Source organism: Rutidosis leptorrhynchoides, chromosome 1, assembly GCF_046630445.1.
Source record: "Rutidosis leptorrhynchoides isolate AG116_Rl617_1_P2 chromosome 1, CSIRO_AGI_Rlap_v1, whole genome shotgun sequence".
NCBI classification, from domain to species: domain Eukaryota; kingdom Viridiplantae; phylum Streptophyta; class Magnoliopsida; order Asterales; family Asteraceae; genus Rutidosis; species Rutidosis leptorrhynchoides.
In genome coordinates, this window is record NC_092333.1 from 672,492,925 (window position 1) to 672,507,230 (window position 14,306).

The window sequence follows — 14,306 nt, forward strand, 5'->3', positions numbered from 1 at the left end:
TTATTTATTTTTATATTTATGTATTTATATACATACTCTATTATTCATTTTACACACACAAATAATCTTTCTTTCTATATTTCTATTATTTAATCACAAACAATGGAAAATGCATGCAAAATGTTCGATTTTATCATTGATGATTCTGATGATGAAAAGGTGGTTAATTTTGTTAAGAGTTTAACGGAAGAAGAGGTGGAGGGAGAAGCAAGTAGTTCACGAGTCCCTCGAACACGAGGTTATATTGCAATGGATCGTGAAGATGCGGCTGTGAGGTTATACAATGATTATTTTTCGGAGACACCCGTGTATCCGGAAAAAAAATTCAAACGACGTTTTCGAATGAGTCGTGAATTATGTAACGACCTGACTTTTTCGACTTATATTTTTGTGCTCTATACTTTCTAGCTTTGAATCTTCATTACTTTATTGGTTTTGAGTTTTCTAGCTTATGATCTCTTTATTTTTGTTAAAAGATCAAAACTTGTGTTTATGATCTTCATGTAACTTGTAGATCTAGCTTTTTTGCTTTAAGGATCTTCAAGAACATTAAAGATCCAAACTTTCTAGCTTAGGGTTTCATTATTTTGTTGAATATCTAAGCTTTTTAGTTTATGATCTCATTACTTTTACTAGATCTTAGCTTTCTAGCTTATGGTCTCATTAATCTTGTAAAGATCCAAGCTTTCTAGCTTAAGGTTTCTTAACACTTGAGATCTAAGTTATTATTGTAGATCTCACTTACTTGGAACCTTTTTATGATTTTTATGGGGATAAAAATCAAGTCTTCATCATCTCTTATGATGAAGATGCATAAACTTGTATCAAAAGGACAAATGTTGAAGCTTTATTGAGTTTATACAATAAAGAGACAACCTTGATGTTCAAAACTTGTAAAAAGTTAGCTTTTACTTTTAGTTGTTTGTTGATGGTTAAAACTTGGTCATAATGATGCTAAAATGTCAAAGAGTTGTACACTTGAAGCTTATACGCATCAAGGATGAGAACCGTGATGAGCATCAAGCACCAAGAAACCCACCGGAGCACTTGTTTCTGTTTTTCAGGGTCTGATCAGACTCCTGGGACTTCTGGAAAGATGATTTCCAGATAGTTCGGTTCGAGTAGATGACTTTCCGTTTAAGACTTACCTAAATCTGATATACGGTTTAGGATTTATAGCCTTCCGAAAGTCACTATGCCTTTGTAACGACGTGCTGAAAAATCCTGACCTACTCGCGCTTGAACCGTCGCCACGGTCAAACGACATCGAGTTAGGATCTGAAAATTGGATAGAGGTACGAGGACTCACATACGGAGCCTTGGCCACTGACCACACATTTTTTCAGTTTGTATAGAGATCGTAGCAGCTGTCCGAAGTCATCCTTTTGTTTCGATCTCTATTCTTGTTGAAAACTTACTTTATCTTTTACGAATGATGATGATGATGATACTTAAACTTAATTTATTTACTTTTAAACTTTTGGGGAACAATTTACTGACTTAGTAACCATTGACTTAGGTTGAGGACCTTTTGGATCGACCAACTTACTCGTTTGGACCGACTTACTTCTTGCTTACATTTTCGTATCGATTTTACCGCACATTCACTGTGAGTTATAGCTCCCTTTTACTTTAACTATTTTTAGGACTGAGAATACATGCGCCTTTTATGTTTTACATACTATACACGAGTACTTAAACTTTATATATGTGTGAGTGACATAACGGCACAAAGATTCCCCTTAGATCGGTAACGCGAATCTTAGATATGGATCCATAGGGTTTGACATCCCTACTCGGGCGAGTCGCGCTAGCATTCAACGGGTGTTTAATACTTCGTAAACTTACGCACTTGCCAGGTGTACTTTTAGGGGGTGATATTACTTGTTAAGTTAGTTACCGGGTGCCCACGGATAAGCATATACTTTATCATACGGATTCGAGATACTGTTTTGAATACGAAATCTTGTGGTCTACATTACATTGTTGTTTACAAACAAACTATAGCTCACCAACATTCGTGTTGACTTTTTAAGCATGTATTTCTCAAGTGCTTAGACGTTGTTGCGTCCGCTGTTAGACTTGCTGTTATAGTCTTGGTGTTATAGACTTGCTGTTACAGACTCGCTGTGTTAGACTTCCGCTGCATTGTTTAGAGATGTCTCAAGCATGGAACTTTTACTTTGCATTCACAACTTAGGTTACATTTGAACAATGGTTTTGTAATGACCTTTGTGTCACGTACTTATGTTAATGCTTTCTATTCGTAGAAGTACGTTATCCTTGTAAAACATTTGACTTTGGTAAAGACGTCATCTTTTGTAAAACATTTGACGTTGGTAAAGACGTTACCTTTACATGAATGCAAAACTTGTTTTTAAACAGCATATAGTATTATACCGTGTAATGGACCTGTTGTTGATGATCCGTACACGTTGATTTTGTACAGGGCGTCACAAATTATTTCTTCGAATCATCGAAGGTATATCTAACTTTAATAGTACAAATATTCCCGATTATTTTTTGTATTTTAGGGAACGTCCAGACGCAGTTAGTCATCAAAGTTTGACCATCCTACAAAAGTGCACCGCGGCCATACGTCAAATGGCGTATGGAACTACACCAGATATGTTTGACGAATATATAAAAATTGGTGAGAAAATGGCTGCTTTATGTCTAGATATTTTTGTAGATGCGTATTTCATTTGTTTGCTCTCGTGTATTTGAGAAAACCAACCGCCGATGATATTGCCCCGACTTTATAATTTTCACGAACAAAAACATGGTCTGCCGGGTATGCTCGGTAGTATAGATTGTATGCATTGGGAATGGAAGAATTGTACAATTGCTTGGCAAAGACAATATACTCGAGGGGATCAAAAAGGTCCATCTATTATGCTTGAAGCAGTGGCTTTGTAACATCCCGTTTTCCCGTACGTATCGAAAGGTACTTACTTAATCATTTGTACGTTTATAACTCGTTAGCTTATGCGTAAATGTATGAATATATGTGTAGATATATATATATATATATATATATATATATATATATATATATATATATATACATATACATATATGTATACTTGATAATGTGTGCATGTATAAGTTTAAACATGGGTTTGGTTAGCGTTAAGTCTTGTGAGACTATTGTTGAAGGCTAGGTGAATATAGGAAGCGGGTTTGGAATGTACAAATTAAATAAAATTGAAAATTGTTTAAGTTGGTCGAGCTGTTCAGATACAGCCTTAGGCCGCGCCGCGACAATTGGGTCTGCGCCGCGGCATATCAAGCAAATCAGGATCAGAAGTTGGGTTAAAAGGGGTCGTTTTTCCTTCGATATGTCGCGCCGCGACAAACGGGCCGCGCTGCGGCATCTCTGCTGTTCTGACTCCGATTTCTACTCAATTTAAAAGGGTTTTAGGGGTAATTTGGTCTTTTTGCTTGTAGATCAGATTGGAGTATTAAATAACAGCCACTTGTTCATTTAATTCATTTCCTTTTTCTATTTTCTTTCATTTTCTCTCCCAAAACTTAAAACCCATTTGAATTAAAAGTGAGATTGGAGAGTGAAGGATTGAGGGTTGATCTTTGGAGCAAGAATTAAAGTTGTTCCTTGTGTCTCTAGCTACACGTTGATAGTCTCGGTAAGTTCTAACTTTATGTTTTAAGTTTTAATTGGCTAATGGCTAGAGTTTTGGTTACTAGAGACTTGTATGACCCATTTGAGGGTAAAATGGGTGAATTTGGGTTATGTTGTTGTAATAAAACCCTAATGGCCACAAACTAGGGTTTTGATCTTGTGATTTGAGGTTGTAAGTGTCAAATGGTATTGCTAGTCACTAATACACTTTTGGATTTATGAAAGAAGTGTTAATGGGTAAGTTTGACTTGATTGTGAGGCTAAGTAATTAAAATGGGTCAAAATGTACTAGTTGACCTAGTTTGGGTGAAATGGGTATGAATTACCCTAAGTTTGTGTTAGTTGAGGTTAGAAGACTTTAATTCACTAGCTTTAGTGGTTAAAGTCGGGTCTTGGTCATTTAAGGGCAGTTTTGGTGTGGTTGAGTCATTTAATGCGAATTGAGTCATTAAATGCTCAAGTATTGTGTAATGTGGTTAATTCCACTAGTGTGTAATTGAATGTGTACTTATGTAAATAGGTACTTTGCTTTGAAGTCTTCGGAAGCATTAAATCACCACCGAGGTGTTAAGGTGAGTGGAATAAGTATACTTGTACGTATATGATGTGCTTATTTGTACGTAAGGATATGCGTTGTCCTAGTTAGTGCTATATGTGTTGTACGCTAACGGATTTAAGAACGGATATATGTTGTCCAGTTAGTGTTATATGTGTTGTACACTAATGATTTATGAATGGATATGTGTTGTCTGATTTAGTGTTATATGTGTTGTACACTAACAATTTTATAATAGGATATGTGTTGTCCAAGGGTTAGTGATATATGTGTTGTGCACTAACGGTTGTTATGAACACCGATGGGAAATTCGAGTACCATCCCTTTTACTATTGGTTAACCATGGTTGTGTGAGTTTGGCATTATCATAATTAATATTGAACTATATGCTATTGGTGTTGCTAGCTTCTTGTAAATTGTGGATAGTAGTTTATGCATGATGTTTGCATGGTCGTCGTATTGCTAGCTTGTATGCGGTGTTGCGTAAGTGGTTGCAAATAAGTAGGTTATATATGTACATGTATAATTATTGCATTCACTAAGCATTAGCTTACCCCTCTCGTTGTTTATCTTTTTAGATGCAGGTGTGGATAAGGGCAAAGGGGTTATCGGGCATTAGGTGGCCCTTGATGTTTTGTTGAAGCTTGGAAGTTGGCCTAACGTTTTAGGTAGTTTAGTCCCAAACCATGCTCAAGTGTCGCTTGGATTATAAACTATCATTTGTAATGGGTCAAACTTGTATTGAACTTAATTAATGGCCTTCGTACCTTTTGTAAACATTTAAATTGTTGTACGTTTAAATGAACTTTGTGGAATGGTTTACACATTTAATTGGCGCGGAAATGTGTATCATTACAAAAAAAAAAAATTTATATCGTATGGAATACGGGTTGGGTTGTTTCAAGTGGTATCAGAGCATGGTCTAAGGGATTTAGGCGACTTGAGATAGGTGCCTAGACTTAGACTTTATTGTGTATGCGCTTTTATGCGGGACTTGTAGGACTTTGGGTCAAATCGTAATTTGTTAGTACTTTGGTTTATGTGAACTAACCTCGTGCTAATTGAATTGTGTCGTGTTTAGCAATCATCAAGCGAGATGGATGTTGTACTAGCGAGTTAATGCGACGTGTTCGCGTAACAATGATTAGCTACCATTGTTACGGGTGCGAATCATGTCAAACAAGTAATGTACGATGATTGTTGAGTAATATGGAGTAGTGTGGGGTATACGTATATGCATACGTGTTATGTCCTTTTGTTCGTTCGTTGTTTAATCTTTTCCGTTTTATAGAATGAAGATGAGAAACGGATACGACACCGAAAATGGGGGTACGAGTGAGGACGTTGAGTTCACGGCCAAAGTTGAGGCCATCTTTAAACGTCAAAAGGCGGAGTTCCTCGAGGATGTTAAGAAAATGTTTCTAGATACGATTGACGAGAAATTAGTCAATGTAGTCAAGGAGCAAGTGAAGGCCGTTCATCAAGAGGATAATGTGGGGAGACGGGACTTCTTTTATAAGAATTTTAAGGATTCTCAACCTCCCACCTTTGAAGATGAACGAGACCCTCTCAAGAGTGCCCGATGGATCTCCGATATGGAGGGGGCTTTCTGTACTTGTGAATGTCCTCTTGATAAGAAGACAAGGTATGGTTGTAGCATGTTAAGGGGTGACGCTAAGCTATGGTGGGATGCGAAAATCCAAGTTTATGGTGAAGAACAATGCATGAATTTTACTTGGGATGAATTCAAGGTAGAGTTTTTCGATGAGTACCGAACTTCGGCCGATCTAACTAGGCTTAAGGACGAGTTACGTTCCTTGAGGCAAGGGTCGATGGATTTGAACACTCTCAAATCCGTGTTTTTGTCCAAGACCCAATTTTGCCCGGAGTATGTCGGGAATGATAAAATGTTGAAGGAAGATTTTTATAGGATCTTGAATGATAATTATCAAGAGAAAATTAGTGTGAACGTAGTGAAGAGCTTTGATGAATTATTCAATATGGCGAAGGGTTTTGAAGCGCTTGTGTTTAGAAAGAGTAGTTTTACTTTTGGTAAGAGGAAGTTCGAGAATTCGAATCATTCGAGCTTTTCCAACAAAAAGAACAAGAAGGGCTCCGAAAGTGTTAATAGTGTGAAGAAAGTTGGCTCCGGTGGTTATGTACCCACTTGCTATACTTGTGGGCAAAAAGGTCACATCTCTCGTGATTGCCCCAACTCACCTTCCACACCCAAATTTACTTGTTTCAACTGTGGTAAAGAAGGGTACAAGAGGCCCGAGTGTCCCGAGTTGCGCAATGATAATGTTAAGCGGTTAGAAAAGGCGGCGGGTACGGCTAGAGGTCGAAATTATTTGATGACCAATGATGAAGCCAAACAATCGAACGAAGTTGTCTCAGGTACTTTCATGGTTAACTCTAATCCGGCAAGGATTCTATTTGATAGTGGTGCAAATTTGTCTTTTGTGTCACCTCGATTTATACCTAAACTTAATAAGCTATTGGCTAAGTTAAGTCGTCCGGTAGAAGTCGAAATAGCGGACAGCAAGACGGTGCTAGTGGTTGACGTATGTAAAAATTGTGATGTTGTATTTGGTGCCTAAAACTTTAAAATTGATCTCATTCCTATGACTTTGGGCGATTTTGATATCGTTGTGGGTATGGATTGGCTCGATCATTATAGAGCCGATATTGCATGTCACGAAAAATTTATTCGTGTAAAGGCCCCAAGTGGGGGAGAGTTAATTATTCACGGCGATAAACAAAGAAGACTTGTGCCGGTATGTTCTTTTGCACGGGCACATCGTTTTCTTGTTAGTGGTGGCATGGCTTATCTTGCCCATGTTGTGGATACTCGTGATGAGCCACCACCCATTCGTGAAATTCCGGTGGTTAGTGAATTCGAAGACGTTTTTTCGGACGAGTTACCGGGTGTTCCGGTGGAAAGACAAGTAGAATTTCGCATTGAGTTGGTTCCGGGGGCTACCCCCATTGATAAAACTCCTTATTGTTTAGCACCTACGGAAATGCAAGAGTTGTTAAATCAAACCCAAGAGTTGCTTGAAAAGGGTTTCATTCGACCGAACTCCTCACCATGGGGTGCTCCGGTCTTGTTTGTGAAAAAGAAAGATGGAAGTATGCGGATGTGCATCGATTATCGGGAGTTGAACAAAGTGACGATCAAGAATCGCTATCCATTACCTAGGATTGACGATTTGTTTGACCAACTCCAAGGCGCAACGTATTTTTCTAAGATTGACTTACGGCCCGGCTATCATCAAGTGCGGGTTCGTGAGGAAGACATAGAGAAAACGGCTTTTCGAACGCGTTATGGGCATTTTGAGTTTGTAGTTATGCCTTTTGGTCTTACGAATGCACCGGCGGCATTCATGGACCTTATGAACCCAGTGTGCGAACCTATGTTGGACAAGTCGGTGATTGTGTTCATTGACGACATACTAGTCTACTCGAAAAGTATGAACGAACATGAACGTCATTTGCATGAAGTATTGAAGACGTTAAGAAAGGAGAAGTTGTATGCCAAGTTCTCCAAATGTGAATTTTGGCTAAGGGAGGTTCAATTCCTTGGCCACATTGTGAACAAGGACGGTATTCAAGTAGATCCGGGGAAGATTGAGACGGTGAAGAGTTGGAGACAACCGACTACGGCTACGGAAGTCCGAAGTTTTCTCGGATTGGCCGGTTATTATCGTCGGTTTATCCAAGACTTTTCTAAGATCGCTTCTTCGTTGACGAAATTGACAAGGAAGAACGCGAGGTTTAATTGAGAGAACGAGCAAGAAATTGTTTTTCAATTGTTAAAAGAGAAGTTGTGTCAAGCTCCGGTATTAGTTTTGCCGGAAGGGGTGGAAGATATGACGGTTTATTGTGATGCGTCGTTAAATGGGCTCGGGTGTGTTCTATTGCAAAGAGGTAAAGTCATTGCTTACGCCTCTCGACAATTAAAGGAACACGAAACGAGATATCCGACTCATGATCTTGAGTTGGCGGCGGTGGTGCATGCATTGAAAATTTGGCGCCACTACTTGTATGGTGTCAAGAGTACGATATATTCGGATCATAAGAGTTTGAAACATCTCTTTAATCAACGAGATTTGAATTATCGTCAACGTAGGTGGATGGACGTGGTGAAAGATTATGATTGTGAAATACTTTATCATCCAAGCAAGGCAAATGTGGTCGCGGATGCGTTAAGTCGAAAGAGTCATCACCCGGCGATACGATTTGGATTGTTACGTATGATTATTACTAACGATTTTCTGGAAAAACTCGGTGTGATTCAAATAGAGGCTTATGTTCACAACAAGCATGTGGAGCGAATTGTGGGACAATCGGAGTTCATTACTATGGGCTCGCGTGGTTTGTTGTCTTTTCAAGGAAGAGTGTGGGTGCCTAAGATGGGTGATTACCGACGGGTGCTACTTGATGAAGCACATAAGTCAAAGTATTCCATTCATCCGGGCGCAACGAAAATGTATCATGATTTGCGAAAGGATTATTGGTGGCCGGGCATGAAACGTGATGTTGTAAAATATGTTGAACAATGTGTTACATGTTTGCAAGTTAAGGCCGAGCACCAAAAGCCGTATGGTAAGTTACAATCGTTAGAAATCTCGAAATGGAAATGGGAGCACATTACCAAGGATTTCATCACGAAGTTACCTAAAACGGCGAGAACCCAATTTGATTCGATTTGGGTTATAGTTGATCGATTGACGAAAAGTGCTTTGTTTCTTCCCATTCGGGAAGCGATATCGTCGGAGACCTTGGCTAAGTTGTTTATCAAGGAAGTCATCTCTCGACACGGTGTTCCTATATCTATTATTTCAGATCGAGATACCCGTTTTACATCTCGGTTTTGGGAAAAGTTTCATGAAGATATGGGTACGCAATTGAAGTTGAGCACGGCGTATCATCCTCAAACGGACGGTCAAACCGAACGTACGAATCAAACTTTGGAAGATATGTTACGAGCGTGTATTATTGATTTCGGGGGTAGTTGGGATGAGCATTTGCCTTTGGTGGAATTCTCGTACAATAATAGTTATCATACTAGTATCGGGATGCCGCCATATGAGATGTTTTATGGGCGTAGGTGTCGAACCCCGATTTGTTGGGGTGAAGTGGGACAAAAGAAAATCGGGAGTACCGATTTGGTCTTAGAGACGAATAGCAAAATTGATATTATTCGAGAGCATTTGAAAAAGGCTCAAGATAGGCAAAAGTCATATGCCGACAAGCGTAGACGAACGATCGAATTTCAAGAAGGTGACATGGTGATGCTTAAGGTTTCGCCATGGAAGGGTATTATTCGATTTCGAAAATGAGGAAAATTAGCTCCTCGGTTTATTGGACCATTTAAGGTTTTAGCTCGTGTTGGTGAAGTCGCGTATCGTTTGGAATTACCAGAAGAGCTTGCAGGGATCCATAATACGTTTCATGTTTCCCATCTCCGTAAGTGTCTTGCGGATGATTCATCTTGGGTGCCTTTAGACGAGATTGAGCTAAACAATAAGTTAGAGTATATTGAGGAGCCGATCGCTATACTCGATGAGAAGGTCAAGAGGTTAAGAAATAAAGAGGTAAGGACCTTTAAAGTCCAATGGCGTCGAAGTAAAGGTTCCGAATTTACTTGGGAGCCCGAAGAGTTTGTGTTGGTTTATCTTCCTTCTTGTCATGCAGCTTGGATCGTGAGGACGTACTCCGATTCAAGTGGGGGAGAGTTGTAACATCCCGTTTTCCCGTACGTATCGAAAGGTACTTACTTAATCATTTGTACGTTTATAACTAGTTAGCTTATGCGTAAATGTATGAATATATGTGTAGATATACATATATGTATACTTGATAATGTGTGCATGTATAAGTTTAAACATGGGTTTGGTTAGCGTTAAGTCTTGTGAGACTATTGTTGAAGGCTAGGTGAATATAGGAAGCGGGTTTGGAATGTACAAATTAAATAAAATCGAAAATTGTTTAAGTTGGTCGAGCTGTTCAGATACAGCCTTAGGCCGCGCCGCGACAATTGGGTCCGCGCCGCGGCATATCAAGCAAATCTGGATAAGAAGTTGGGTTAAAAGGGGTCGTTTTTCCTTCGATACGTCGCGCCGCGACAAACGGGCTGCGCCGCGGCATCTCTGCTGTTCTGACTCCGATTTCTACTCAATTTAAAAGGGTTTTAAGGGTAATTTGGTCTTTTTACTTGTAGATCAGATTGGAGTATTAAATCACAGCCACTTGTTCATTTAATTCATTTCCTTTTTCTATTTTCTTTCATTTTCTCTCTCAAAACTTAAAACCCATTTGAATTAAAAGTGAGATTGGAGAGTGAAGGATTGAGGGTTGATCTTTGGAGCAAGAATTAAAGTTGTTCCTTGTGTCTCTAGCTACACGTTGATAGTCTCGGTAAGTTCTAACTTTATGTTTTAAGTTTTAATTGGTTAATGGCTAGAGTTTTGGTTACTAGAGACTTGTATGACCCATTTGAGGGTAAAATGGGTGAATTTGGGTTATGTTGTTGTAATGAAACCCTAATGGCCACAAACTAGGGTTTTGATCTTGTGATTTGAGGTTGTAAGTGTCAAATGGTATTGCTAGTCACTAATACACTTTTGGATTTATGAAAGAAGTGTTAATGGGTAAGTTTGACTTGATTGTGAGGCTAAGTAATTAAAATGGGTCAAAATGTACTAGTTGACCTAATTTGGGTGAAATGGGTATGAATTACCCTAAGTTTGTGTTAGTTGAGGTTAGAAGACTTTAATTCACTAGCTTTAGTGGTTAAAGTCGGGTCTTGGCCATTTAAGGGCGGTTTTGGTGTGGTTGAGTCATTTAATGCGAATTGAGTCATTAAATGCTCAAGTATTGTGTAATGTGGTTAATTCCACTAGTGTGTAATTGAATGTGTACTTATGTAAATAGGTACTTTGCTTTGAAGTCTTCGGAAGCATTAAATCACCACCGAGGTTTTAAGGTGAGTGGAATAAGTATACTTGTACGTATATGATGTGCTTATTTATACGTAAGGATATGCGTCGTCCTAGTTAGTGCTATATGTGTTGTACGCTAACTGTTTTAAGAACGGATATATGTTGTCCAGTTAGTGCTATATGTGTTGTACACTAATGATTTATGAATGGATATGTATTGTTCGATTTAGTGTTATATGTGTTGTACACTAACGATTTTATAAACGGATATGTGTTGTCCAAGGGTTAGTGATATATGTGTTGTGCACTAACGGTTGTTATGAACACCGATGGGAAATTCGAGTACCATCCCTTTTACTATTGGTTAACCATGGTTGTGTGAGTTTGGCATTAGCATAATTAATATTGAACTATATGCTATTGGTGTTGCTAGCTTCTTGTAAATTGTGGATAGTAGTTTATGCATGATGTTTGCATGGTCGTCGTATTGCTAGCTTGTATGTGGTGTTGCGTAAGTGGTTGCAAATAAGTAGGTTATATATGTACATGTATAATTATTGCATTCACTAAGCATTAGCTTACCCCTCTCGTTGTTTATCTTTTTAGATGCAGGTGTGGATAAGGGCAAAGGGGTTATCGGGCATTAGGTGGCCCTTGATGTTTTGTTGAAGCTTGGAAGTTGGCCTAACGTTTTGGGTAGTTTAGTCCCAAACCATGCTCAAGTGTCGCTTGGATTATAAACTATCATTTGTAGTGGGTCAAACTTGTATTGAACTTAATTAATGGCCTTCGTACCTTTTGTAAACATTTAAATTGTTGTACATTTAAATGAACTTTGTGGAATGGTTTACACGTTTAATTGGCGCGTAAATGTGTATCATTACAAAAAAAAATTATCGTATGGAATACGGGTTGGGTTGTTTCAGGCTTCTCAAGATTTGTGGATATGGCATGCATTCTTTGGAATGGCTGGTGCAAACAACGACATTAACGTTTTAAATTATTCACCGTTGTTTAACACTATTAAAGAGGGCACTGCTCCACCTTCACCGTTTAATGTAAACGGTCATCACTACGAGAGAGGGTATTACCTAGGTGATGGTATATACCCAGATTGGGCTATGCTGGTCAAAGCTCCCCACAATCCAATTGATGAACGGCGTAAAAAGTTTAAACGGTTTCAAGAAAGTGCAAGGAAAGATATTGAACGTGCATTTGGAGTACTACAAGGTAGATTTGCCACGTTAAAGACTCCGGCAAGATCTAAGGACTTCAACAAAATTAGAAGACATATGTACGCTTGTGTTGTATTACATAACATGATTCAAGAAAATAACGGTTTTGTGATTTCGAAAAGGGATGAAAAAATGATTGCTCACCCAAGTAACCGACCTATAAGGTTGGAAAGGAATTTGAGGGATCGAGATGTCAGGATTAAGGAAATCAGAGATAAGCAAGTTCACAATCGGTTGGCGTCAGATTTAACCGAGCACGTTTGAAACTTATCACCTTATTTTCGTAGCTCTAATATTAATATTGATAATTAATAATCTGTTATGTATTTTATATTTTCGTTTATGAATTTTAAATTGATGTATTGTTTTAGGAATTAATGTACTTTATTTTCATTAATAAAAAGTAGTCGTTTATTTAATTCATTCGCAATCATACGATTACATTATTTTCCTAAAAATTGAAAAACAACTTAGTTCCTAAAACGATTACATTATTTTCCTAACGGCTATCTTCAACAAGCACCTTCATCAATCAGATAAGTAATCGCGGATATCATATTGCTGAAATCTGCCATCGCTACTCGAAGATGAAGCAACTTCTCTTGGTGAATCAGAAAGAGGGTAGCTTTCATCCCTAAATTCAGTATAAATCGTAATTGCTTGCCTACGTACCAAAGCTTTTCCAATCAAAGCATAATAATCGTGGTCATCTTCAAGTAGCGTGGCGGGAACTCCGGGTTTTATTGAAATACCATACTTGTCTGACTGGGTATGGTATGTCTTGATGGAGAACTGCAAGCAAACTATAAAAATAACGATACTCACGTACATTAATATAATAATCACGTGTTTCGTGAGCTGCATAATTCATCAATTCTTGATCAAATTCACCTCCGTAATGAACTTTTACGCAAACATTCAACGGACTCATTTTGAAATTTGAGAGAAATTATAAGATTTTTAGGAGAAATGAAGTGTGTGTTATAGTTTGTGATGGGTGGGTGTTTATATAGGGAAAAATATAGCCGTTTAAAAAAAAATTCAGACGGTTGGAAATATAGCCGTTGAATTTAAATAATATTTTTTAAAATTTAATATAATCATATTAATAATAAAAATAAAATAAAACAAATAAATAAAACAGAAAAATACAAAATTAAATGCCACATCAGCATTCCACTAACACAACACCAACTCACAACACCACCACTACTCCACTCAACAACACAACACAACACAACACAACACAACACGTCATAGTCATAAAAAAAGTGCAAAAAGTCCACAACACGAACTCACAACACCAACTACCATTACAAATGGTCTTATGGAAGGAGAGGGGACGACAACGATGAGCGGTGTTTGCTTAGCTTCAAAAAAAGCTAATCGCATAAAACACGTGAGAATGTTTAGTCATTGCGACATTAGCTCTTCCTTATTTTTCACTGGCGTACATTTAATCTTTTAACAATTGTGGCCGCCCATGGTAACAAAAAATGTAAATAAAATACTTAACATTCACGGTTCACAATTTTTTTTTCTGGAACAAAACTAATAAGTATGTTACTCCGAATTAACATGTAATAAAAAGGAAGTTCAAACTAAAAAAACTTGAAAACTAATTTAGTGATTACCACAATAAGACAATAATCAATGAATCATTAAATAAAGATTAAAATCGAAACACTTGAATTTTTCCAAAAGTTTCAAAGTTACCTTTTCTTTCTATCTCTAGATACAACAATACAAACTAACGAATATGGATTATTTTGAAAAATTCTGAAATAAAATCAAAAGTTAAATTAAACACTGTATAGTTCTTATTATCCGGTTCAGATTATGTGTAAAGATCATCAAAATTCACAAACTCTTAATTAATTTTATGGGTTTTTTACTTTTTCTAGTTGTTTTTTGGTTTTTTTAAA

General features: G+C 37.7%; 1 protein-coding gene across 1 annotated transcript; it reads left to right on the forward strand.

Moving 5' to 3' along the window:
- The first annotated feature begins 102 nt into the window (after positions 1 to 102).
- LOC139851290 (uncharacterized) lies at positions 103 to 12,645 on the forward strand. The gene is made up of 2 exons (XM_071840318.1): positions 103 to 270; positions 12,073 to 12,645. Exons 1-2 carry the CDS (start codon positions 103 to 105, stop codon positions 12,643 to 12,645), a joined length of 741 nt encoding a protein of 246 aa, XP_071696419.1.
- Positions 12,646 to 14,306: the final 1,661 nt, after the last annotated feature.